The sequence below is a fragment of the Salvelinus namaycush genome, chromosome 26 (genome assembly GCF_016432855.1).
Source record: "Salvelinus namaycush isolate Seneca chromosome 26, SaNama_1.0, whole genome shotgun sequence".
Classification (NCBI taxonomy): Eukaryota; Metazoa; Chordata; class Actinopteri; order Salmoniformes; family Salmonidae; genus Salvelinus; species Salvelinus namaycush.
Window position 1 is genome coordinate 1,352,083 of NC_052332.1, and position 25,224 is coordinate 1,377,306.

At 42.7% G+C, this 25,224-nt stretch overlaps 1 protein-coding gene across 1 annotated transcript; it reads left to right on the forward strand.

Annotated features, from left to right (window-relative positions):
• The first annotated feature begins 246 nt into the window (after nt 1-246).
• LOC120021833 (stromelysin-3-like) lies at nt 247-25,224 on the forward strand. Its single transcript, XM_038965684.1, has 7 exons — nt 247-485; nt 10,098-10,241; nt 19,181-19,314; nt 19,754-19,968; nt 20,395-20,599; nt 21,465-21,725; nt 24,738-25,224. Exons 1-7 carry the CDS (start codon nt 247-249, stop codon nt 24,920-24,922), a joined length of 1,383 nt encoding a protein of 460 aa, XP_038821612.1. The 3' UTR covers nt 24,923-25,224.

Genomic DNA, 25,224 nt, shown 5'->3' on the forward strand with positions numbered 1-25,224 from the left:
AGGGGCCTGAGGGCACACGGTGTGTTGTGAAATCTGTGAATGCATTGTAATGTTTTTAAAATGGTATAAACTGCCTTAATTTTGCTGGATCCCAGGAAGAGTAGCTGGGATCCATAAAGACAAATACAAATCATTTACTTTCTTTGAACGGTACTTAGTTGCATATACCTCTGTTCACAGGGATGGCCTCAGAAGACCCACAACTATGGCCTGAAGAAGAGGGGCAGATTTGGCCATACTCAGGACATGCTGAAGGAACGATTGCGCCCGTCGGGAGGTGTCTATCCAGAGACTGTGCTTCCAGGGAATGGAACAGAGTTGGTCTGGAACCGGCCTCGTTGCGGCGTTCCAGACTATCCTACTCAGAAGCAAGGTGGTGTCTCGGACTACCACATGCGGAAGGGGGAAACCTTTGGAGGAAAGCAGCGTCAGAAGCGATTCGTTCTCTTTGGGGGGCGCTGGGACAAGACTGATCTCATCTACAAGTAAGGGTCTTCTTCTTGGGTCGCTCTAGAGTCTAGACACACTCATACATTGCTTTTTCAATGGGGTCTACTATTTTGGGGGAGTTTTCTGGGGAACTTTTATACGTGGCACGCACTCAATATGTCACAGAGATAGAAAGACAATCCCTGTCAAGATAGACTGGTTCACTTCTACATTACACTGGCTGACAAAGGCCGCTACAGTGGGGTATTTTCTTCTGAATGATGGGGAAATATGTATCATGCTGGTCCCCATCCTAACTTCTTTTATATGCTCAAAAACAGTAATTATTATGGGTGAGATCACCCAGGTTTCAGCTACTGTGAGGAGGGAGGAGCCTTTACATTTAAAAGGTCCAATGCAGCCATTTTATCTCAATATCAAATCATTTCTGGGTAACAATTCAGTAAGTTATTGTGATTATTTTTAATTAAAATGGTAAAAAAGAAACAAAAATAGCTTCTTAGCAAAGGGCAATTTTTCAAGCAAGACAATCATTTTGCTAGGACTGTCTGGGAGCGCTCAGAGTAGGGAGGGGAAAACTAGCTGTTATTGGCAGAGGTTTGGAACTCCAAAGGCCAAAACTCCATCCCACCAAAACAAGCTGAAATCATAATGTTCACAATTGCACAGTATTATTCCTACCTCATAGTGTGGAAATATACAGTACATTGGGAAATTATTCAGACCCCTTCACTTCTTCCACATTTTACACAAATATTCGCAGCGTTGAAGGTCCCCAAGAACACAGTGGCCTCCATCATTCTTAAATGGAAGAAGTTGGGAACCAACAAGACACTTTCTAAAGTTGTCCACCAGGCCAAACTGAGCAATCGGTGGAGAAGGGCCTTGGTCAAGGAGGTGACCAAGAACCCGATGGTCACTCTGACAGAGCTCCAGAGTTCCTCTGTGGAGATGGGAGAACCTTCCAGAAAGACAGCCATATCTGTATCACTCCACCAATCAGACCTTTATGGTAGTGTCTAGACAGAAGCCACTCCTCAGTAAAAGTCACATGACAGTGGACTTGGAGTTTGCCAAAAGGCACCTAAAGGACTCTCAGACCATGAGAAACAAGATTCTCTGGCCTGAATGACAAGCGTCACATCTGGAGGAAACCAGGCACCGCTCATCACCTGGCCAATACCATCCCTACGGTGAAGCATGGTGGTGGCAACATCATGCTGTGGGGATGTTTTTCAGCAATAGGGACTGGGAGACAGGTCAGGATCAAGGGAAAGAGGAACGGAGCAAAGTACAGAGAGATCCTTGAAAACCTGATCCTTGAAAACCTGCTCCAGGACCTCAGACTGAGGTGAAGGTTCACTTTCCAACAGGACAACGACCCTAAGCACACAGCCAAGACAACACAGGGGTGGCTTCGGGACAAGTCTCTGAATGTCCTTGAGTGGCCCAGGCAGATCCCGGACTTGAACATCTCTAGAGAGACCTGAAAATAGCTATGCAGCAACACTCCCCATCTAACCTGACAGAGCTTGAGAGGATCTGCAGAGAAGAATGGGAGAAACTCTCCAAATACAGGTGTGCCAAGTTTGTAGCGTCTCGAGGCTGTAACGGCTGCCAAAAGAGCTTCAAAGTATTGAGTAAAGGGTCTGAATACTTATATCAAAAAAGGAAATATTATATTTACGTATATAAATTTGCATAAATGGCTAAAAAACTTTTTTTGCATTGTCGTTATGGGGTATTGTGTATAGATTGATGAGGGGGAAAAAATGATTTAATAAATTTTAGAATAAGGCTCTAACATAACAAAATTTGGGAAAAGTGAAGGGGTATAAATACTTTCTGAATGCACTGTATATAAATCACAGGAAAATCCCTTTTTTACTGCACTGGGCCTTTAATCCAAAACAAAAGACATTTCAGTGATGGATAACTGACTTTGTTGTTCACTTGCAACTGCTGTCTTAAGCTCTGCTGTAGACATAAAAATTAATATAATATATGTGACCCGTTTCAGGAAACTAGGCTATGTCGCGGGTCACTACTTCACAGGAGAGCCGTTTGAACATAACCTTTTTTTTAAATCAAAAGGTTGTTTTTTTGGCAGAAATTTATTTTCGAACATGTGAGCATTCATGTGCCTTAATAACAAACTTGTTTGCCATCTGTAAATACGAATACAATTGTTAAATTACGATCCTAGTTGGTTTAGCCACAGAAAAAGCCGGCAACCTTCCCGTTAGCCATGATTGGCTGAGATAATGAGAGTGCTGGACATGCCGAGAGATGAGTTTGGATTGGTGCCATAACGTACGCTTCTGTCTATTTGAGCTGGTCAGTATGTGTTGGTAATCCTGTCTAACGCAGCTTTTAAAAAATATATATTGCGTAGTAAAACTGCAGAAGTGTTGCTCTCCACTTTCTGGAGTACTGCGTTTTGAAATCAGTGGAATTCGAGTGATAGCTAAAAAGATGGAAAAACCCCCTGTCTCCAGATTAAATCTTCAAACTAAGGGCAACCATGGCATTCGTTACAGGAGACGCATCCATCTATGATGTATACGGGTAAGATAGTCTAGCTAGCTATATTTTAAGATATTACATGTTTCTAATTTTGAGTCTACTGTTAGCTAGCTAACGTTAGCTGGCTGGCTCGCTAGCTAACGTTACATGTATGATCTTATTATTCGTATCTCAGAGCCATTTGCTTGGCTAGTTATAGTCTAATGTTAGCTAGGTAACATTGAATCTGGTTGGTTAACGTCATGAGTTGGGATTATGGTTCATTGTTTAGCTAGCTACATGTCTTATCAAAAGACTCCACTATGCAAGTAATCATTTCGGGTGTGTTTGTCAATTCAGTCTGGCCATCTACTCCGATTCCAGAGCGCACTCGACTGAGTGTGCCAGAGCACAAAATAACTAATGAATTTACAGACGCTCAACAAACGTTGAATATGGCCGGTGTCAGTAAACGTCAACAAAAAAGCGTAAATAAATTGTTGCCAGCAGCACAGTTACAGTCACCAACGCTCAGGATAACATAAACAGTCTAACCAGCTCTGCTAGGGCGAGTAGAATGGTCAGAGTTTGGGTGGGGGCTAAAGCTTAAGAGGGTGTGAACGATGATGAATGGGTGTAGACAAAGAAGAGCTCCCCATTAGGTACCAAAACATTCAAAGGCCATTTTCTCAAAAGTGAGGTTACAAGTTTATCAACTTTCAAAGCAGAATTACTTTTCCATTGTTCCTCAAATGCAGTGTAGGATATACCTTTTTGTAGCGCTGTGTCTCTGCTTTCATCCAATGTAAAAAACACAATTTCAAATGTTGCTACATAAGACCGAATCAAGGCGGTCGGTCACATATGCAATTTAGCAGACACCTTTATCCAAACCAACTTAGTCATGCATGCGTACATTTTACGATTGGGTGGTCCGGGAATCAAACTCACTACCCTTGCGTTACAAGCATCATGCTCAACTAACTGAGCTACAAAGGACCTCAAAAGGAGAGGGTGCCCAGTCTATGTGTATTCAGTGTTAATGATATCATTTCAAAACAAACGTAATAGAAAACTAGGAGGCACTACTTCAATTTAGTTTGGTATTTCTTTGCCTTTGAAGCATCTTTTGATTGACACAATGAACCCTGTGCCATCAGGGTCGTTTGGTCTCCTCCTTGTGTTTTGACTGCCTCGGCTCTTCCATTGCAGTTAAAAGACAGGCCTAGCCAGACATTGGCCACCCTCCTACTCCGTCATTAGGAGTCTGGCAGTCATGACCTGAAAAACCCACAGCCATTTACAAGAGTCAGAGCACTCAAGCATGTTACAGCAGAGCAGCCCACATATTTCCCAACATCTGCACATACAGCTCAGCAGGGAGGGGGCTGGAGAGGGGAAAGGTCAAGCTAGTAGTTACTTCCAGGAGAGTGTTATCAGAGCAGAGCCAAGAAGAATAAGTCTTTGTTGTTGCGGCACTCAATTTCCATTTCAACACTACAGTAAGTGTCACTCTTGAGAGAAAATCTAGACGATGTAAAAACATAGAAGAGAGAAATAATGGTGTAGAATAAAAAAAAGAGAGCTCATGTTTTCATGTGAAAAATGCCATATGTATTGATCAAATGTAAAAATGCTGAGTATAATCAACCACCCTTCACCAAACACCAAAATATTGCCTCATTAGTCATCATTACTCATGTTCCCTTTGAGGTAAACACTTACTAAGTATCCCTAAATATGGCTTCATGGTCATTTTGCTGATTGTCAACAGGTACAGAACCTCCCGTGCCCTTTACTCACTCACACACAATAATTTCTGCACACACAGCTGAGTGGCCTCTTTTCAAGAAAGAAATGATTTACAGCACAGTAAAGGGTGTGTACTGTACTCTGCTGGCTCATCACATTTTTACCTCAGGAGACACACAACATCACAGAGCGGGACCTGCATCTTTTGCCCCTCGAGCCAGCAATCAGCACTGTTGTTCCCACTGTGGTTCCACTCCTCTTCTCCCACAGTGCCTGGCTGTGGTAAGGACCAAGTCGAGCGACTGACTCCAAGGGGGGGGTCATTACCAGGCCAGTGTTTTGCTGTCTCCTCTGTGTTGACTTTGTTGTACAAATAACGGACTGTAGCATTAGCAACACAGTGACTGTTCCATAGTAGTCTCTAACTCCTCCCAGAGCACAACTTTGAAGTGGAACTGACAGTGTTTTAATTACTTTGCAGATATGAAACAGACAATCATCATATCAGGCAAAATATCAAATTCCCAGTTTATGCTACAAAACCAACTTTATAAGAGGTTATAAAAATAGGTTCTATTTTACTCAGAATTCCATGGCGTACAGTAAGGCGTTGTTGGCAGAGTAGATGGATGCAGTCTAATGCATGATTAATATAATTCAACAATACATTTCTTGGTAGTCCCAAAAATATTGCTATCAAGTTGTAAATCACAGCTGGCCTGGCACATTGTTTGCTGCCTCCACCCATTCGGAATGCTCTGTTTCAGATTCAATGACTCAATATTTTGAATAAACGGACGACTGTAACTAAGGCTGGGAATGTCAATACAAGTCCCAGCAAGCACTGACAATGAATAACCCAAAAACGAAATCTGCAACAAAACACCACGCAAAGGAAAAACCTGTACACCAATTACAACATTTCAGCAGTAGCCTAGGCTGGCTACTCAACCACAATACATTGAGTGTACCATACAGCAATGCTGCATTCATTATTTATTTAGCAAGCTAAAACAGAGAGCCTAACATTAGCTATCTAATAGGAGGATGCCATGTCATTGGAGGAGTGGGTAAGTGACCGACTTTTCCCCCTCATATCGTTTCAGTGGCTACAGCTGAAGATACAGCTGTCATTTGCTACGGCCTGAAAACACACACTCCAGTTCAAAGTGCAGGCCCGTGTGGCAAATAGCTTATTTGCACATAGGCCTGATGTAGCTCTGATTGGCTATGGCGCATCGGTCTGCGTAGACTCCGGTCTTGGACAAGACAGTTGTTTTGTTTACGGCAGTGTCTATTAAATGTCCAAACCCACGGCCGCCTTCCCACTCTATATTGCTGTAGAATTTTCACAAATGCCTTACTATACAGTACCAGTCAAAAGTTTGGACACAGCTACTCATTCCAGGGTTTTTCTTTATTTTTTACTATGTATAAAAGTAGAGAAGACATCAAAACTATGAAATAACACATATGGAATCATCTAGTAAGCAAAAAAGTGTTAAACAAATATATTTGAGATTCTTCAAAGTGACCACCTGTCACGCCCTGGCCTTAGTATTCTTTGTTTCCTTTATTATTTTAGTTAGGTCAGGGTGGACATGGGGAAGGTATGTGTTTTTGTATTGTCTAGGGTGGTTGTATGGTTTAGGGGGTTAAGTAGAGTAGATGGGTTTGTGTTTAGTGTAGGTGTCTAGCTGTGTCTATGGTTGCCTGAATGGTTCTCAATCAGAGACAGATGTCATTAATTGTCTCTGATTGGGAGCCATATTTAAGACAGCCATAGGCACTAGGTTAATGTGGGTAATTGTCTATGTTGTACGTTTGTAGCTTGTGTGTGCACTTACGTCTATAGCTTCACGATCGTTTGTTGTTTTGTTTCAGTTTGTTAAAGTGTTCGTTGCGTGTTTTTTCCTTTCTCTAAAATAAAAGAGAATGTATTTTGCACACGCTGCGCCTTGGTCCACTCTCTCTCAGCAAGACGATCGTGACACCACCCTTTGCCTTGATGACAACTTTGCACACTCTTGGCATTCTCTCAGCCGGCTTCATGAGGTAGTCACCTGGAATGCATTTTAATTAATAGGTGTGCCTTGTTAAAAGTTCATTTGTGGAATTTCTTTCCTTCTAAATGCATTTGAGCCAATCAGTTGTGTTGTGACAAGATAGGGTTATCTTCTGTATACCATCCATATTTGGTAAAAGATCAAGTCCATATTATGGCAAGAACAGCTCAAATAAGAAAAGAGAAACAACAGTCCATCATTACTGTAAGACATGAAGGTCAGTCAATCCGGAAAATGTCAAGAACTTTGAAAGTTTCTTAAAGTGCAGTCGCAAAAACCATCAAGCCCTTTGATGAAACTGGCTCATGAGGACCGCCACAGGAAAGGAAGACCCAGAGTTACCTCTGCTACAGAGGATAAGTTCATTAGAGTTACCTGCCTCAAATGTCAGCCCAAATAAATGCTTCAGAGTTCATGTAACAGACACAGATCAACATCAACAGAGGAGACTGCGTGAATCAGGCCTTCATTTTAATTTAATTTAACCTTTATTTAACCAGGAAGGGCTCATTGAGATTTAAAATCTCCTTTTCAAGAGCGTCCTGGCCAAGATAGGCAGCACCAAGTCATTACAAAAATTACAGACAGACAAAATGAAAAACTACAAGTAATCTAGTAAAAACCATTGAATTCACAAGAGTACAACAATATCAAAAACAGCAAATTAAAAACATTGACAGGTCAGGGAATCAGCCTCAAAATCCTTCATCAGTGATTTAAAAAGTTCTTCCAGTTTAAAATTATTTTGTAAGGTGTTCCAAGACGATGGAGCAGAGTACATAAACGACCTTTTACCAAATTCAGTTCGGACATTTGGAACAGTTGGCCATATAAAGTCTAGCGAACGAAGAGAGTACCCACCACATTTCTGAACAATAAAAATGCCCAAATAAAAAGGTAGTAAACTCAATGGCTTTCATGGTCGAATTGCTGCAAAGAAACCACTACTAAAGGGCACCAATAATGTCACGCTGGTATGAAGGGATCGGGAGACAGGCACAGGAATGCGTAATAGGGTTTTTTATTTCCCAAATGACAGCTTGCCGTGTAAAGGCACGTGGAAGAAGACCAAACACGTATACAAAACACAGGGGAGAAACCCAAATAAAAGAGCGAGGAGTACCTCGAATAAATACACGATTGCATAATGATTATCCCACGGGACGAGACCCGTAATCATCTGCACAATATACCTGGCACGAAAGCCAAAACAATATAGCACAGGTACTCACACGACCAACGGACATTGGACCTATAATCAACAGGACAATGGTGAACAAAGGGTACACTTACACAATTACTAATCAAATAGGAATAGGGACCAGGTGTGCGTAATGACAGTTCTGGAGGGATCCGTGACAAATAAGGAGAGACTTGCTTGGGCCAAGAAACACAAGCAATGGACATTAGATCGGTGGAATTCTGTCCTTTGATCTGATGAATCCAAATTTGAGATTTTTGGTTCCAACCGCCATGTCGATGTGAGATGCAGAGTAGGTGAATTGGATGATCTCCGCATGTGAGGTTCCCACCGTGAAGCACGGAAGAGGAGGTGTGATTGTGTGGGGGTGCTTTGCTGGTGACAGTTGGTTATTTATTTAGAATTCAAGGCACACTTAACCAGCAAGGCTACCACAGCATTCTGCAGCAAAAGGCCATCCCATCTGGTTTGCGCTTAGTGGGACTATCATTTATTTTTCAACAGGACAACGACCCAACACCTCCAGGCCGTGTAAGGGCTATCTGACCAAGAAGGAGTGTGATGGCGTGCTGCATCAGATGACCTGGCAATCACATGACATCAACCCAGTTGAGATGGTTTGGGATGAGTTTGAGGAAAAGCAGCCAACTAGTGCTCAGCATGTGGGAACTACTTCAAGACTGTTGGAAAAGCATTCCAAGTGAAGCTGGTTGAGAGAAAGCCAAGAGTGTGCAAAGCTGTCATCAAGGCAAAGGGTGGCTACTTTGAAGAATCTAAAATATAACATATATTTTGATTTGCTGAACACTTTTTTGTTTACTACATGATTCTATATGTGTTATGTGTTATGTCATAGTTTTGATGTATTCACTATTAGTCTACATTGTAGAAAATAGTCCAAATAAAGAAAAACCCTTGAATGAGCATGTTTGTGCAAACTTTTGACTGGTACTGTACGTCGTTCCCCAAAACGTCATACATTCATGAAAATGACCATATCTAAGTGCTTGATTGTCATATTTTTTAAAGGTGTCATATTCTTTCTGAAGGTGTATATGATTTTAATAAGACTTCATGTTGTTAAAACACTATCAGTTCCACTTTAATGGGAGTCTGCTCCTGGCGTCAGGTGCTGTAGGTGGAATCGGGCCCCGGCATGCATCACCCTCGTAGGTTTAGGGAGTTTTATTTAGGTAGAGTGGGGTTATACAGTGACAGCACAACCTGGTCTCTCCTGTCTGGGCATGCATGTAGGGCCTCCACACAATGAGACACAATCAATTTCTCTAACGCACCCAACTACCCACACAAGCCATTATGAAATCTAAAATGAAGAATGAAAGTGATAGCCTCCATGGCTGGTATTAAGGGAGGTAGGAGAGAAAATGTCTGCAGGGCAGGGGGGCAACGGATTGCGAATGAAAGAGGAAGTGGATAATGGCACGAGATGGAGATTGAGACAAAACATGTCACGGTTGTGTAAATGTCCTCCATAGGGAGTAGCCTGGGGAAAACAAGCGCTGCCCTTTCTGTCTGTCAACGCCTGTCATAATAATGCAGGTCTTAATGTTTGGAAGCACAAACAACCTCAGTCAACTCTCCCTTTAGCCTTCTCTGGTAATCCACATCAACTGTGAACAAGTGAAGTTATGTTGCTATGTACTGCACATGACCTATGCCTTGAATTATGAATCCGAATACATGATTATGAATAAAGAGTGTTGGTTGGTTAGTTGGGTCAGTATGCAAGAACCTCTATCTCATAGTCTTTGTTCATGTTGCTGTATACGAACCATGCCATCATGGTGTCAGTTGATCTGCCATTGTGCAGACAGTTGAGCTACTCCATAGATCCCATTCAGCAACGTATGATATCAGATTCCTTTGTCAGCTCCAACCCGCCAGTCAAGCTGGGCAGCATCAGACTGAGCTTTGCGCCCAGTTTACTGCAGCCTCTCTCTCACAACAGCCAGATTATCCCGGGCCGAGGCCAGGGTCACCTCGTGCCCATAAAGCAACCAGAGAAATGCCCCCTGCAAAAGAGGATTATGGGTAGAACACAAAGTTGCCAATCACACCGGTGGTCCCTGACACAAGTGTGTGTGTGTGTGTGTGTGTTGCAGGATTATGCGCTTCCCTTGGCAACTGAGTAAGGAGAAAGTGCGTCGAATCCTACAGGAGGCGCTGCTTGTGTGGAGTGACGTCACGCCCCTGAAGTTCACCGAGGTCAGCAGTGGGAGAGCTGATATCATCATCGACTTCACCAGGTAATCATCATACTAGATGATAGATGTTCTAAGTTTGTATTTGTGCATTTTGGGCGTTGTGGTCAGAGGCGAAAACAACTTGTGTCTGCTAACACTATGAGAACCTGAGGCATCCAAAGTGCCAGGCTTGGGATCAAGATCAACTCACTCACTTATTTCAGGAAATCAATAGAAAGTTTAGGAAATGAAGACAAAAATGCCCCATCAATTAGTATGACAGTTTTTAAATATACTTTCAATATACCAGCATAACTGCATAACTGCATGAAATTAATCACAGTATTTGCACACATCAGCACCGCCATACAGTATACAGTACCAGTCAAATGTTTGGACACACCTACACGTTCAAGGGTTTCTTTATTTTTACTTTTTTCTACAATGTAGAATAAAAGTGAAGACATCAAAACTATGAAATAACACATATGGAATCATGAAGTAAACAAAAGTGTTAAACAAATCAAAATATATTTGAGATTCTTCAAAGTAGCCACCCTTTGCCTTGATGACAGATTTGCACTCTTGGCATTCTCTCAACCAGCTTCATGAGGAATGCTTTTCCAACAGTCTTGAAGGAGTTTCCACATATGCCGAGCACTTGGTGGCTGCTTTTCCTTCACTCTGTGGTCCAATACATCCCAAACCATCTCAATTGGGTCGAGGTCGGGTGATCGTGGAGGCCAGGTCAACTGATACAGCATTCCACTTTCCTTGGTCAAATAGCCCTTACACAGCCTGGAGGTGTGTTGGGTCATTGTCCTGTTGAAAAAAAAATTATAGTCCCACTAAGCGCGAACCAGATGGGATGGCGTATCCCTGCAGAATGCTGTGGTAGCCATGCTGGTTAAGTGTGCCTTGAATTCTAAATAAATCACAGACAGTGTCATCAGTAAAGCACCCGCACACCATCACACCTCCTCATCCGTGCTTCACAGTGGAAACCACACATGCGGAGATCTGTTCACCTACTCTGGGTCTCACAAAGACATGGCGGTTGGAACCAAAAATCTCAAATTTGGACTCATCAGATCAAAAGGACAGAATTCCACCGATCGAATGACCATTGCTCGTGTTTCTTGGCCCAAGCAAGTCTCTTATTGGTGTCCTTTAGTAGTGGTTTCTTTGCAGCAATTTGAACATGAAGGCCTGATTCACGCAGTCTCCTCTGAACAGTTGATGTTGAGATGTGTCTGTTACTTGAACTCTGAAGCATTTATTTGGGCTGCAATTTCTGAGGCTGGTAACTCTAATGAACGTATCCTCTGTAGCAGAGGTAACTTTGGGTCTTCTTTTCCTGTGGCGGTGCTCATGAGAGCCAGTTTCATACTAGTGCTTGATGGTTTTTGCGACTGCACTTTAAGAAACTTTCAAAGTCCTTGACATTTTCCGGATTGACTGACCTTCATGTCTTACAGTAATGATGGACTGTCGTTTGTCTTTGCTTATTTGAGCTGTTCTTGTCATATTTGAGCTGTATCTTTCTTCTGTATACCACCCCTACCTTGTCACAACACTACTGATTGGCTCAAATGCATTAAGACTGAAATTAACTTTTAGCAAGGCACACCTATTCATTGAAATGCATTCCAGGTGACTACCTCATGAAGATGGTTGAGAGAATGTCAAGTGTGCAAAGCTGCCAAGGCAAAAGTTGGCTACTTTGAAGAATCTCAAATGTAATTTGATTTGTTTAACACTTTTTTCGTTACTACATGAGTCCATGTGTGTTCTCATAGTTGATGTCGTCACTATTATTCTACAATGTAGAAAATAGTCAAATGAAGAAAAACCTTGGAATGAGCAGGTGTCCAAACTTTTGACTGGTACTGTATGTACAGTTGAAGTCGGGTGTTTACATACACCTTAGCCAAATACATTTAAACTCAGTTTGAAACAATTCCTGACATTTAATCCAAGTAAAAATTCCCTGTCTTAGGTCAGTTAGGATCACCACTTCATTTTAAGAATGTGAAATGTCAGAATAATAGTAGAGAGAATGATTTATTTCAGCTTTCATTGCTTTCGTCACATTCCCAGTGGGTCAGAAGTTTACATATACTAATTGAGTGTTTGGTAGCATTGCCTTTTAAATTGTTTAACTTGAGTCAAACGTTCCTGGTAGCCTTCCACAAGCTTCCCACAATAAGTTGGGTGAATTTTGGCCATTTCCTCCTGACAGCGCTGAGTCAGATTTGTAGGCCTCCTTGCTCGCACATGCTTTTGTCAGTTCTGCCCACATATTCTCTATAGGATTGAGGTCAGGGCTTTGTGATGGCCACTCCAATACCTTTGTTGTCCTTAAGCCATATTGCCACAACTTTGGACGTATGCTTGGGGTCATTGTCCATTTGGAAGACCCAAACTTTAACTTCCTGACTTGAGATGTTGCTTCGATATATCCACAATTTCCTCCCTCATGATGACATATATTTTGTGAAGTGCACCAGTCCCTCCTGCAGCAAAGCACCCCCACATGATGCTGCCACCCCTGTGCTTCATGGTTGGGATGGTGTTCTTTGGCTTGCAAGCCTCCCCCTTTTTACTCCAAACATAATGATGGTCATTATGGCCAAACAGTTCTATTTTTGTTTCATCAGACAAGAGGACATTTCTCCAAATAGTTTGATCTTTGTCCCCATGTGCAGTTGCAAACCGTAGTCTGTTTTTTATGGCGGTTTTGGAGCAGTGGCTTCTTCCTTGCTGAGCAGCCTTTCAGGTTATGTCGATATAGGACTTGTTTTGCTGTGGATATTGTCACGCTCGTTGATGGAAGAATCAGACCAAGGTGCAGCGTGGTAAGCGTACATCATTTTATTTGATGAACACGAAAAAATAATCAACTACAACCGAACGTGAAGCTACATGCAATGCAGAAAGCAACTACACACAAACAAGATCCCACAAACTAAAGGTGGAAAAAAGGCTGCCTAAGTATGATCCCCAATCAGAGACAACGATAGACAGCTGCCTCTGATTGGGAACCATACCCGGCCAACAAAGAAATAGAAAAACTAGAATGCCCACCCAAATCACACCCTGACCTAACCAAATAGAGAAATAAATAGGCTCTCTAAGGTCAGGGCGTGACAGATATGGATACTTTTGTACCTGTTTCCTCCAGCATCTTCACAAGGTCCTTTACTGTTGTTCTGGGATTGATTTGCACTTTTCGCACCAAAGTACGTTGATGTCTAGGAGATAGAACGCGTCTCCTTCCTGAGCGGTATGACGGCTGCGTGGTCCCATGGTGTTTATACTTGTGTACAATTGTTTGTACAGATGAACGTGGTACCTTCAGGCATTTGGAAATTGCTCCCAAGGATGAACCAGACTTGTGGAGGTCTACAATTTATTTTCTGAGGTCTTGGCTGATTTCTTTTGATTTTCCCATGATGTCAAGCAAAGAGGCACTGAGTTTGAAGGTAGGCCTTGAAATACATCCACAGGTACACCTCCAATTGACTCAAACGATGTCAATTAGCCTATCAGAAGCTTCTAAAGCCATGACATCATTTTCTGGAATTTTCCAAGCTGTTTAAAAGCACAGTCAACTTAGTGTATGTTAATAACCTCTCTTTGATAGGGTCTAGTTTCCTGATTTTCCGCCTGACTGACTTGCCCAAAGTAACCTGCCTGTTACTCAGGCCCAGAAGCCAGAATGTGCATATAATTGGTAGCACTGGATAGAATACACTTTGAAGTGTCTAAAACTGTTAAAATAATGTCTGAGTCTATAACAGAATTGATATGGCAGGTGAAAATCTGAAGAAAATCCAACCGGGAAATATATTTATTTGAGTTCCCAGGCTCTTATAATGGAAACCTATTGTTTCTATGTAAATCCAGATTGCAATTCCTATGGCTTCCACTAGATGTCCATCTTTATTCAAGGTTTCAGTCTTGTTTTTTGAAAAACAAGCAAGAATATTGAGTTTGTGTGAAGAGCACCGGAACAATATCAGTCTTTCGGCGCTCGAGGGAGAGGGTGCGCGCTTACTAATATTTCTTTCCTATTGAACATACTACTTTCCGTATGAAATATTAGAGTTTATTTACATTTTAGAGTACCTGAGAATTAAATAGAAATGTCGTTTGACTTTTTTGGACGAAGTTTAGCGGTAGCTTTTTGGACTCCTTTGTCTGCATGTTGAATGAGTGCATTACTGAAATCGATGGCGCCAACTAAACTGACTTTTTGGGGTATAAAGAAGGATTTCATCTAACAAAACGACCATTCATGTTGTACCTGGGACCCTTGGGATTGCAAACAGGAAGATCTTCAAAAGTAAGTGATTTATTTAATTGCTATTTGCGATTTTATGAAGCCTGTGCTGGTTGAAAAATATGTTGATGTGGGGCACTGTCCTCAGACAATTGCATGGTATGCTTTCGCCGTGAAGCCTATTTGAAATCGGACAACGCAGTTAGATTAACAAGAATTTAAGCTTTAGAATTATATAAAATAATTGTATGTTTAATATTACGATCATTTATTTGAATTGCACAACTTCCAATTTCCTTGGATGTTGTCGGCTGATGTCCCGCTAGCTTCAACTGTATGTCTTATATCACTTACCTGACTCTGAGCTGTGATGCATTCAACCATCACAACAACTATTGACAGCACATAGGAGACCCAGACGCAGACACAGGAGGCAGATGGTTTGAGTCTCTGATATTTTTTGTACAACAAAGCGGCAGGCAAGAGGCAGGTCGAGGACAGCCAAAAGTTCATAAACCAGGTCAGAGTCCAACGGTACAGGGTGGCAGGCAGGCTCGAGGTCAGGGCAGGCTGAATGGTCAGGCAGGACGGCTTAGTGTCATGGCAGGCAAGAGGTCAAAACCGGGAGGACTAGAAAAAAACCAGGAACTTGGAAAACACGCTGGTAAGCTTGACAAGACGAACTGGTAACAGACAAACAGAGAACACAGGTATAAATACACTGGGGATAATGGGGAAGATGGGCAACACCTGGAGGGGGTGGAAACAAGCACAAAGACAGGTGAAACAGATCAGGGTGTGACATAGACAGGTGAAGCTGTCATCTTATTAGACAAAATCACAAGGACTTTTTTTAAAGGAGTTAAGTGATTAGAGATGGTTGGACAGATAATCTGCTCTGATGTTGGACATTCATACAGCTATGAGAAGGTGAGATAAGGGATGTTATCTGTTAAGAAAACTGATGGAAGTAAGGGAGGGGTGTTACAGCTAGTATGGGTGTAAAATGTGTAACAGGCCAACAGCAGTGTTCAGTTATCTCAGTCAAATCACCAACCTTGGGTGCGATTTCTATTTACTCAATCCAATCCAAAAATGTGATACATGTACTGTGTGTATGAATTGATGAATGGTCAGTTATTTTCAAAGAAAGTTTCCATAATTCCTGAATTGAATTTCCAATCCAGACCCTGAATTCACCAACTCAGTTAAACTGAGGTGAATTGACCCCAACCCTGCCCGTCACTCACCCATGTCTACAATACAGATGTAGGATCTTAATTGAATCACTGTTTTGTTCCTGAGAATTGTCCTGCACAGCCAGAAAAGAAAACTTGTAGTGTGTTCAATGTTTAAAAGTCTTCTAAAGTTTGTAATTTCAACTTCAAAATGCCCATGAATTATAATCCACATAATAATTCACATTTCTTGCTGTGGCAGGATTATTTTCCTGCTGTAGCAAACTGGCTCTAATTAACATCCTAGGTCTGTAAGCCATGCTTCAGGGTGGATCCCCTCCCCCCCCCCCCCCCCCCCACACTCTTCAACCTGCACTTGAATGTTACAAAGCAGGACTTGTTTGCTGCGGTTTATGTGAATGAACGTCCTCGGGGCAAACTTTTTCCACCCTCATCTGATTTTTTGTTCTGGCACGAGCACAACAGAATTATATTCCCTTGTCTTAAATGACTGTATCCACCTACACACCAGACCTACAGTGCCTTCAGAAAGTATTCATACCACTTGACTTATTCCACAGTTTGTTGTCAAAAGGCAAAATGGTTTAAATATATATTTTTCTCACCCATCTACACATAATACTCCATAATGACAAAAAGGAAACAGGTTTTTAAACATTTTTGCAAATGTATTACAAATACAAAACAGAAATACCTTATTTACATAAGTATTCAGACACTTTGCTATGAGACTCGAAATTGAGCTCAGGTGCATCCTGTTACCATTGATCATCTTTGAGATGTTTCTACAACTTGATTGGAATCCACCTGTGGTAAATTCAATTGATTGGACATGATTTGGAAAGGCACACACCTGTCTATATAAAGTCCCACAGTTGAAGACAAGAGTGCATGTCAGAGCAAAACCAAGCCATGAGGTTGAAGGAATTGTCCGTAGAGCTCCGAGACAGGATTGTGTCAAGGCACAGATCTGGGAAGAGTACCAAAAAATATCTGCAGCATTGAAGGTCCCTAAGAACACAGTGGCCTACATCATTGTTAAATGGAACAAGTTTTGAACCACCAAGACTCTTCCTAGAGCTGGCCGCCCGAGGAAAACTGAGCAATCGGGGGAGAAGGGCCTTGGTCAGGGAGGTGACCAAGAGCATGATAGTCACTCTGACAGAGCTCATCTGTGGAGATGGGAGAAACTTCCAGGACACCCATCTCTGCAGTACTCCACTAATCAGGCCTTTATGGTAGAGTGGCCAGACGGAAGCCACTCCTCAATAAAAGGCACATGACAGCCCGCTTGAAGTTTGCCAAGCATCACGTCTGGAGGAAACCATCACTGCTCATCACCTGACCAATACCATCCCTACGGTGAAGCATGGGGGTGGCAGCATCATGCTGTGGGGATGTTTTTCAGTGGCAGGGACTGGGAGATTAGTCAGGATTGAGGGAAAGACAAACGGAGCAAAGTACAGAGAGATCCTTGATGAAAACCTGCTCCAGAGCGCTCAGGACCTCAGACTGGGCCGAAGGTTCACCTTCCAACAGGACAACGACCCTAATCACACAGCCAAGACAATGCAGGAGTGGCTTCGGGACAAGTCTCTAAATGTCCTTGAGTGGCCCGGCCAGAGCCCGGACTTGAACCCGATCGAACATTACTGGAGAGACCTGCAGCAATGCTCCCCGATCCAACCTGACAGAGCTTGAGAGGATCTGAAGAGAAGAATGGGAGAAACTCCCCAAATACAGGTGTGCCAAGCTTCTAGCATCACACTCAAGAAGACTAGAGGCTGTAATCGCTGCCAAAGGTGTTTCAACAAAGTACTGAGTAAAGGGTCTGAATACTTATGTAAATGTTATAGTTCAGTTTTTTATTTGTAATACATTTGCGCACATTTCTATAAACCTGTTTTAGATTTTTTTTTCATCAATTTTAGAATAAGGCTGTAACTTCCAAGTGAAGGTGTTTGAATACTTTCCGAATGCACTGTAAGTATTCACACCCCTGAGTCAATACATGTTAGAATCATATTTGGCAGTGATTACAGCTGTGAGACTTTCTGGGTAAGTCTCTAAGAGCTTTTCACACCTGAATTTTACAATATTTGTACATTAGTCTTTTAAAAATCCTTTGTTCTCTGTTAAGTTTGTTGTTGATCATTGCTCGACAGCCATTCTCAAGTTTTGTCATAGAATTTCAATCTGATTTAATTAAGGCAAAACTATAACTAGGCCTCTCAATGTCATCTTGGTAAGCAACTTGTGTTTTAGGTTATTGTTCTGCTGAAAGGTGATTTTGTCTCCCAGTGTCCGACTGAACCAGGTTTTCCTCTAGGATTTTGCCTGTGCTTAGCTTTATTCCATTTATTTCATCCCAACAAGTGCTGATGACAGGCCTCCCCTGACATGATGCAGCCACCACCATGCTTAAAAATATAAAGAGTGGGACTCAGTGATATGTTGTGTTGTGTTGGATTTGTTTTTTACAGTATTACTTTAGTGCCTTAATGCAAACAGGATGCATGTTTTGGAATAATTTTATTCTGTACAGTCTTCCTTCTTTTCACTCTGTCATTTAGGTTAGTATTGCGGAGTATTTACAATGTTGTTGATCCATCCTCAGTTTTCTCCTATCACAGCCAGTAACTGTTTTAAGGTCACCATTTGCCTCATGGTGAAATCCCTGGGCGGTTTCCTTCCTCTCCGGCAACTGAGTTAGGAAGGACGCCTGTATCTTTGTGGTGACTGGGTGTATTGATACACCATCCAAAGTGTAACTAATAATTTCACCATGCTTAAAGGAATATTCAACGTCTTCTTTTTTATTTTTATCCATCTACCAATAGGTGCCCTTCTTTGCGAGACATAGGAAAACGTCCCTGGTCTTTGTTTGAATCTGTGTTTGAAATGAACTGCTTGATTGAGGGACCTTACAGATAATTGTATATGTGGGGTACAGAGATGGGGTAGTCTTTTAAAAAGCATGTTATACACTACTATTGAGTGAGTCCATGCAACATATTATGTGACTTGTAAAGCACATTTTATTCCTATTTAGGCGTGCCATAATAAAGAGGGTGAGTACTTATTGACTCAAGACATTTGAGCTTTTCATTTTTTATTAATTTATAAACATTTCTAAAAACATAATTCGACTTTGGCATTATGGGGTATTGTGTGTGGGCCAGGGACACATTCTAAATTGAATCTATTTGAAATACTGACTGCGATGACAGCATTACTTTGATCAGTTACTGTACAAAAGGTCCAATGGAGCCTACTTGAACATCTGAGCCGAGAACCCAGCAAATAGTCAGTGTCAATTTCCACTTCTAGTGAATCTTAATTCATCTCAAAATGGATACATCCCTGGTACGTACAGTACAAACTTAATAACAAACACGTGAATCAGATTTGTACGGAGCCCCTAAAGTGATGTTATGACTTTTGAAGTGGTCATGAGGTGAACTTTGTCTTAAACAAATGGGTGACCACCTTGCCTTGTGCCTCTGTTTGTTGTGTAGGTACTGGCATGGTGACAACCTGCCCTTTGATGGTCCTGGAGGCATTCTGGCTCATGCCTTTTTTCCCAGAACTCACCGGGCAGGCGACATCCACTTTGACTATGACGAGAGTTGGACTGTGGGCAACAGCATGGGTGAGTGAATAGCATAAATAAGCAATTTACGATTCTATAGGTACAGATGTAGGATCTTATTTTGATCACCCTGTTGCAGGATACATTTCCTGGACATTTAAAACTTGTAGTGTATTTGAGGTTTAAAAAGGCTTCTGAAGTTTGTCATTTCCACTTAGAAATATTTGACTTGATTTTACATTATGACAACCCCTACAAAAATGGCCATTCATTATAATCCAAATAATAATTAACATTTATTGTTGCTGCAGGATTATCTTCTTTCTGTTGCAAAATTTATCAAATTAGGATCCTACATCTGTAGTAGTTTAAAAGGGAAGATACTGAATAAACACTGCCAAAGATACTGCAAAGTTACTGCCTAAATCTTGCTCAGGAAAGTTTGTTTAAAGCCCTCTGTCTCACAGTCACTGTCCTATGTCCCATGGTGGTCCCTCAGGCACGGACCTCTTGCAGGTGGCGGCCCATGAGTTTGGCCACGTTCTCGGCCTCCAGCACTCCCTGGTCGACCGAGCCGTCATGTCTCCCTTCTACAGCTTCTCATACCCGTTGGAGCTGAGTGACGATGACAAGCAGGGCATCCAATACCTGTACGGCCCACCGCGGAAAGCCACGCCTGTCATCACAGAGACCAATGAGATCGAAACCACTGTGGTGAGGACAAAACATGAATAGAAGTTCAACTTATTAGTGATCACATCCATTGTTGGTAACATACACAGTGCCTTCAGAAAGTATTCACACCCCTTGACTTGTACACATTTTGTTGTGTTACAAAGTGGGATTAAATTGTCAATGATCTACACAACATACTCTGTAATGTCAAAGTGGAAGTAACATTTTAACAAAATGAAAGTCAAGGGGTGTGAATACTTTCTCAAGATACTGTAGGTAGACACTGAAACATTATCTGGCTCATTCGCAATGCTTGTTTCAGTGGCCCAATTCATTCTCTTGACAAAAGTTAAGATTCAAGAAAGTGTCTTGCCTTCCAATAGGCTGAGTTGAGCTTCCGCCATATTGCTTTTGCATGACAACCTGTGCTCACTGTGGGTCTCTCTCGCCATGACTTGGCCACAGCCGGACCCCTGCAGGACTAACTTTGATGCAGTGTCCATGATCAGAGGTGAGCTGTTCTTCTTCAAGTCCTGCTATGTGTGGCGTATCCGCGACGGCCGACTGCAGGCGGGGTACCCGGCGCTAGCAACGCGCCACTGGAGGGGGATCCCCAATAACATCGATGCAGCCTACGAAGACAAGACTGGAAACAGCTGGTTCTTCCAGGGTGGGTTCCACCATAAAAACAGAATAGCTGCCATACTATGGGGGCCTTTACCCATTCGAGTAAGTCTATGTCTGTGGACTCCACCGCTCTGTTGGTAGCAGTTGCTTTTAAGCACTGATATTTGGAAGGCATGGTAAGGTGTACAGAAGTAGCTCGTCCAAGGGCAATAAGTCCAAGTTGTCCTGATGGTGGCGCTGAACTGCCATAGGGGTTGAAACAAGGCTGCTTGCAGCTATATATATATTTTTTGAAAGGAGATAGTATTTTATGACAGGGCCGCTTGTAGCAAATATGGTAGGGGTAAAGAAAGGAAGGGCACAGACAGGAGAGGCCCAAGGTGAGACTTGCCCCTTTGCCAGGTGGTATGTACGATAGCAACGTCCAGAGTCGGGAGTTTAGACTGCTATACCAGACTCTGGTACATTGGTAACAGTTCTGAGTAGGACCGAAAGTGTGCACTTTGAGAGACATTTTTATGAAAGTTAAGTTAGGTCAAACTTCTAAAATGAAAGTATTGGACAGCAGATCACCAGGGGGAAAATATGCAGAAGGGCTCAGCCAGTGTTTGGGTGGGTAAATTAAGTCCGCAGCTCCTACAAACAGCAGCAGTAGGGAGGGAGATGAAACACAGCAGTAGGTCCATTCACCAGGTGAAGGTTTCAGCCTGGTTCCTGTGACCCATCATCTGCTTAGCACAAAAGTTGCCCCTACAAACTGATACAGGGTCAGATATTATTCCATCCCACAAAAAGTTTACATTACAATTGGGAGTAGAATAATCTGTTCCTAGATCTGTTTCTTAAAAGACATGGGCAATGTTTGGTGTGTTCTCATTTGTGTCCCCTGTGTGTGACATCATTAACAGGTGACAGTTACTGGGTGTTTGACGCAGAGAGGAAGATCACAGGGCCGGACTCGTTGAGTCGGTTGGGCCTCCACGTGTCGGACATCCAGGCAGCCCTCATGTGGGGCGAGGACAAGGCCCAGAAGACTTACCTCTTCAAGTCGGGCACCTACTGGCGCTTCAGCCCCCTGGAGAACCGGGTGGATACAGCCCACCCACGCAGCATGCAGGATTGGGGGGGCATCCCCATGGACATCGACGCTGCCTTCCAGGACCAATATGGTGAGAGTCGTACTTCCATTACTGTAAGAAGAAAAGATAAGTTAATAATGTATTTTCAGCAAACTTAACATGTGTAAATATTTGTATGAACATAACAAGATTCAACAACTAAGACATAAACTGAACGAGTTCCACAGACATGTGACTAACAGAAGTGGAATAATGTGTCCCTGAACAAAGGGGGGGGGGTCAAAATCAAAAGTAGCAGTCAGTATCTGGTGTGGCCACCAGCTGCATTAAGTACTGCAGTGCATCTCCTCCTCATGGACTGCACCAGATCTGCCAGTTCTTGCTGTGAGATGTTACCCCACTCTTCCACCAAGGCACCTTCACGTTCCCGGACATTTCTGGGGGGAATGGCCCTAGCCCTCACCCTCCGATCCAACAGGTCCCAGACGTGCTCAATGGGATTGAGATCCGGGCTCTTCGCTGGCCATGGCAGAACACTGACATTACTGTCTTGCAGGAAATCACGCACAGAACGAGCAGTATGACTGGTGGCATTGTCATGCTGGAGGGTCATGTCAGGATGAGCCTGCAGGAAGGGTACCACATGAGGGAGGATGAGGTCTTCCCTGTAACGCACAGCGTTGAGATTGCCTGCAATGACAACAAGCTCAGTCCGATGATGCTGTGACACACCGCCCCAGACCATGACGGGCCCTCCACCTCCAAATCGATCCCGCTCCAGAGTACAGGCCTCGGTGTAAACCTCATTCCTTCGACGATAAGCACAAATCCGACCATCACCCCTGGTGAGACAAAACCACGACTCATCAGTCAAGAGCACTTTTTGCCATTCCTGTCTGGTCCAGCGACGGTGGGTTTGTGCCCATAGGCGACGTTGTTGCCTGTGATTTCTGGTGAGGACCTGCCTTACAACAGGCCTACAAGCCCTCAGTCCAGCCTATTGCGGACAGTCTGAACACTGTTGGAGGGATTGTGCGTTCCTGGTGTAACTCGGGCAGTTGTTGCCATCCTGTACCTGTCCCGCAGGTGTGATGTTCGGATGTACCGATCCTGTGTAGGTGTTGTTACACGTGTTCTGCCACTGCGAGGACGATCAGCTGTCCTTCCTGTCTCCCTGTAGCGCTGTCTTAGGCGTCTCACAGTACGGACATTGCAATTTATTGCCCTGGACACATCTGCAGTCCTCATGCCTCCTTGCAGCATACCTAACGCATGATGAGCAGGGACCTGGGCATCTTTCTTTTGGTGTTTTTCAGTCAGTAGAAAGGCCTCTTTAGTGTCCTAAGTTTTCATAACTGTGACCTTAATTGCCTACTGTCTGTAAGCTGTTAGTATCTTAAAACCTGTTTGGGAAAGGCATCCCGCTAGTGGCACACCTGGCCAACATCCGCTGAAATTGCAGAGCGCGAAATTCAAAAACAGAAATACCCATAATATAAATTCATAAAACATACAGGTGTTATACATTGGCTTAAAGATTAACGTCTTGTTAATCCAGCCGCCGTGTCAGATTTCAAAAAGGCTTTACGGCGAAAGCATACCATGCGATTATCTGAGGACAGCACCCTGCATACAAAACCATACAAACATTTTCCAGTCAAGTAGAGGAGTCACAAAAGTCAGAAATAGCGATAAAATGAATCACTTACCTTTGATCTTCATATGGTTGCACTCACAAGACTCCATGTTACACAATAAATGTTTGTTTTGTTCGATAAAGTCCCTCTTTATGTCCAAAAACCTCCGTTTGTTGGCGCGTTTCGTTCAGTAATCCATTGGCTCAAAGGCGGTCACAACAGGCAGATGAAAAATCCAAATAGTACCAGTAAAGTAAATGTCAAATTATGTTTATAATCAATCCTCAGGTTGTCTAAATAATCAATCATATTTCAACCGGACAATATAAAGGAAAAACAACGAAAGGTGCGCTCTCGGTCCAGCGCACCAAACAGGTCTGGGACTTTCCACTGTCCACTCATTCAAAGTAGTCATTCTCCCTCATTTTTCAGAATAAAAGCCTAAAACAATGTCTAAAGACTGTTCACATCTAGTGGAAGCCATAGGGAATGTAATCTGGGTCATATCCGTTTATATGGTGGATAGGCTTTCAATGGAAAAACACCCATTTCAAAATAATGGCACTTCCTGGATGGATTTTCCATATCATATAAAATCTACCAATTATATGCATATCCTAGCTTCTGGGCCTGAGTAACAGGCAGTTTACTTTGGGCACACTTTTCATCTGGGTGTGAAAATTCTGCCCCCTTTCCCAAACAGGTTTAATGACCGTTCCACAGGTGCATGTTCATGAATTGTTTATGGTTCATCGAACAAGCATGGGAAACAGTGTTTAAAAACTTTACAATGAATATCTGTGAAGTCATTTGGATTTTTACGAATTATCTTTGAGAGACAGGGTCCTGAAACAGGGACGTTTCTTTTTTTGTGTAGTTGAGTAGTATGTACAGGATACACATGGTATACGCCGCCCAACGAAACGCTTACTTCCAGGGTCCTTCTTGACAATGCAACAACAATAATAAATAACAAAATATAAGTATATGAACATAAAGTAAATGGCTCAGTAAAATATAATAAACATTTTAGCATACGTATAATACACGAAGGCACAATTTATAGTTCAATATTTACACGTGTTTTGGGGAAGGGTGGTTGGGGCAGGTGTTTCAATTGTACAGTATTTAGCAATAATAATAAGAGTCTGGTAGCAGCAGTTGTGATGTGTGTGTGTGTAGAATGAATGTGTGTGGATGACTGTATGTCTGTGTGCATGAGTGAGTGCATGTGTGCTAAGGTGCGGAGAGTCAGTGCAGGTGTTGAGTCCAGTTCCCTCATGGATTTGCAGAGCTCGTACCTGCTTGCCTTGTACGTGTCGTGAGCCACCGAGTCATCAGGGTTCATTTTGCTGACATTGAATGCATTTAAAGTGACATTGTAAGTGTAAGTGTGTGTGTGTGTACCATGATAATTCTGTTGAACTGCAGTGGACTAAATGTTGACCCTTTGTCCTCTTGACAGGATATGCTCATTTCCTGAGTGGGATGCAGTATTGGAAGTTTGACCCGGTGGAGGTGACGGTTTTGGAAGGATACCCACGCTATATCGGCATGGACTTCTTTGGCTGCCCGCTTCCTATTATCAATAAAGCCCAGGAAGAGTCCATATCGCCCGAAGAGGTGAATGGAATATCCCGGCCAAATTAATATGTTTGCTCTTAAGACTGATGTCATTACAATGGGACTTTAGACTGATATAATTATATAATTGCGTAACATCAGCAGGTTGAATGCAGCTGTTAGTCAATTAGAGGTGAGGACTTGGTTGAAACTTTCATTATGAACCCAGTCTGAGGTCCGTGGCTGTCTGAAGACCACTAGAAATTGAGGTCATATTTCAACAGATGAATTGGGTATATTTCGTTCTATCATCATCCACAATATGATATTTTCTGGTGTAAAATCAATGCACAGGCTTTCAGAGATACGTTAAAGAGCACACGGCCAGC

Excerpts from the sequence above, each read along its gene's own strand:
- LOC120021833 (XM_038965684.1), top strand. The coding sequence starts at position 247 with ATGCTGAAGGAACGATTGCGCCCGTCGGGAGGTGTCTATCCAGAGACT. Across the intron at positions 19,315-19,753 it reads GACTGTGGGCAACAGCATGG|GCACGGACCTCTTGCAGGTG; the intron begins GTGAGTGAATAG and ends GTGGTCCCTCAG. Across the intron at positions 19,969-20,394 it reads ATGAGATCGAAACCACTGTG|CCGGACCCCTGCAGGACTAA; the intron begins GTGAGGACAAAA and ends ACTTGGCCACAG.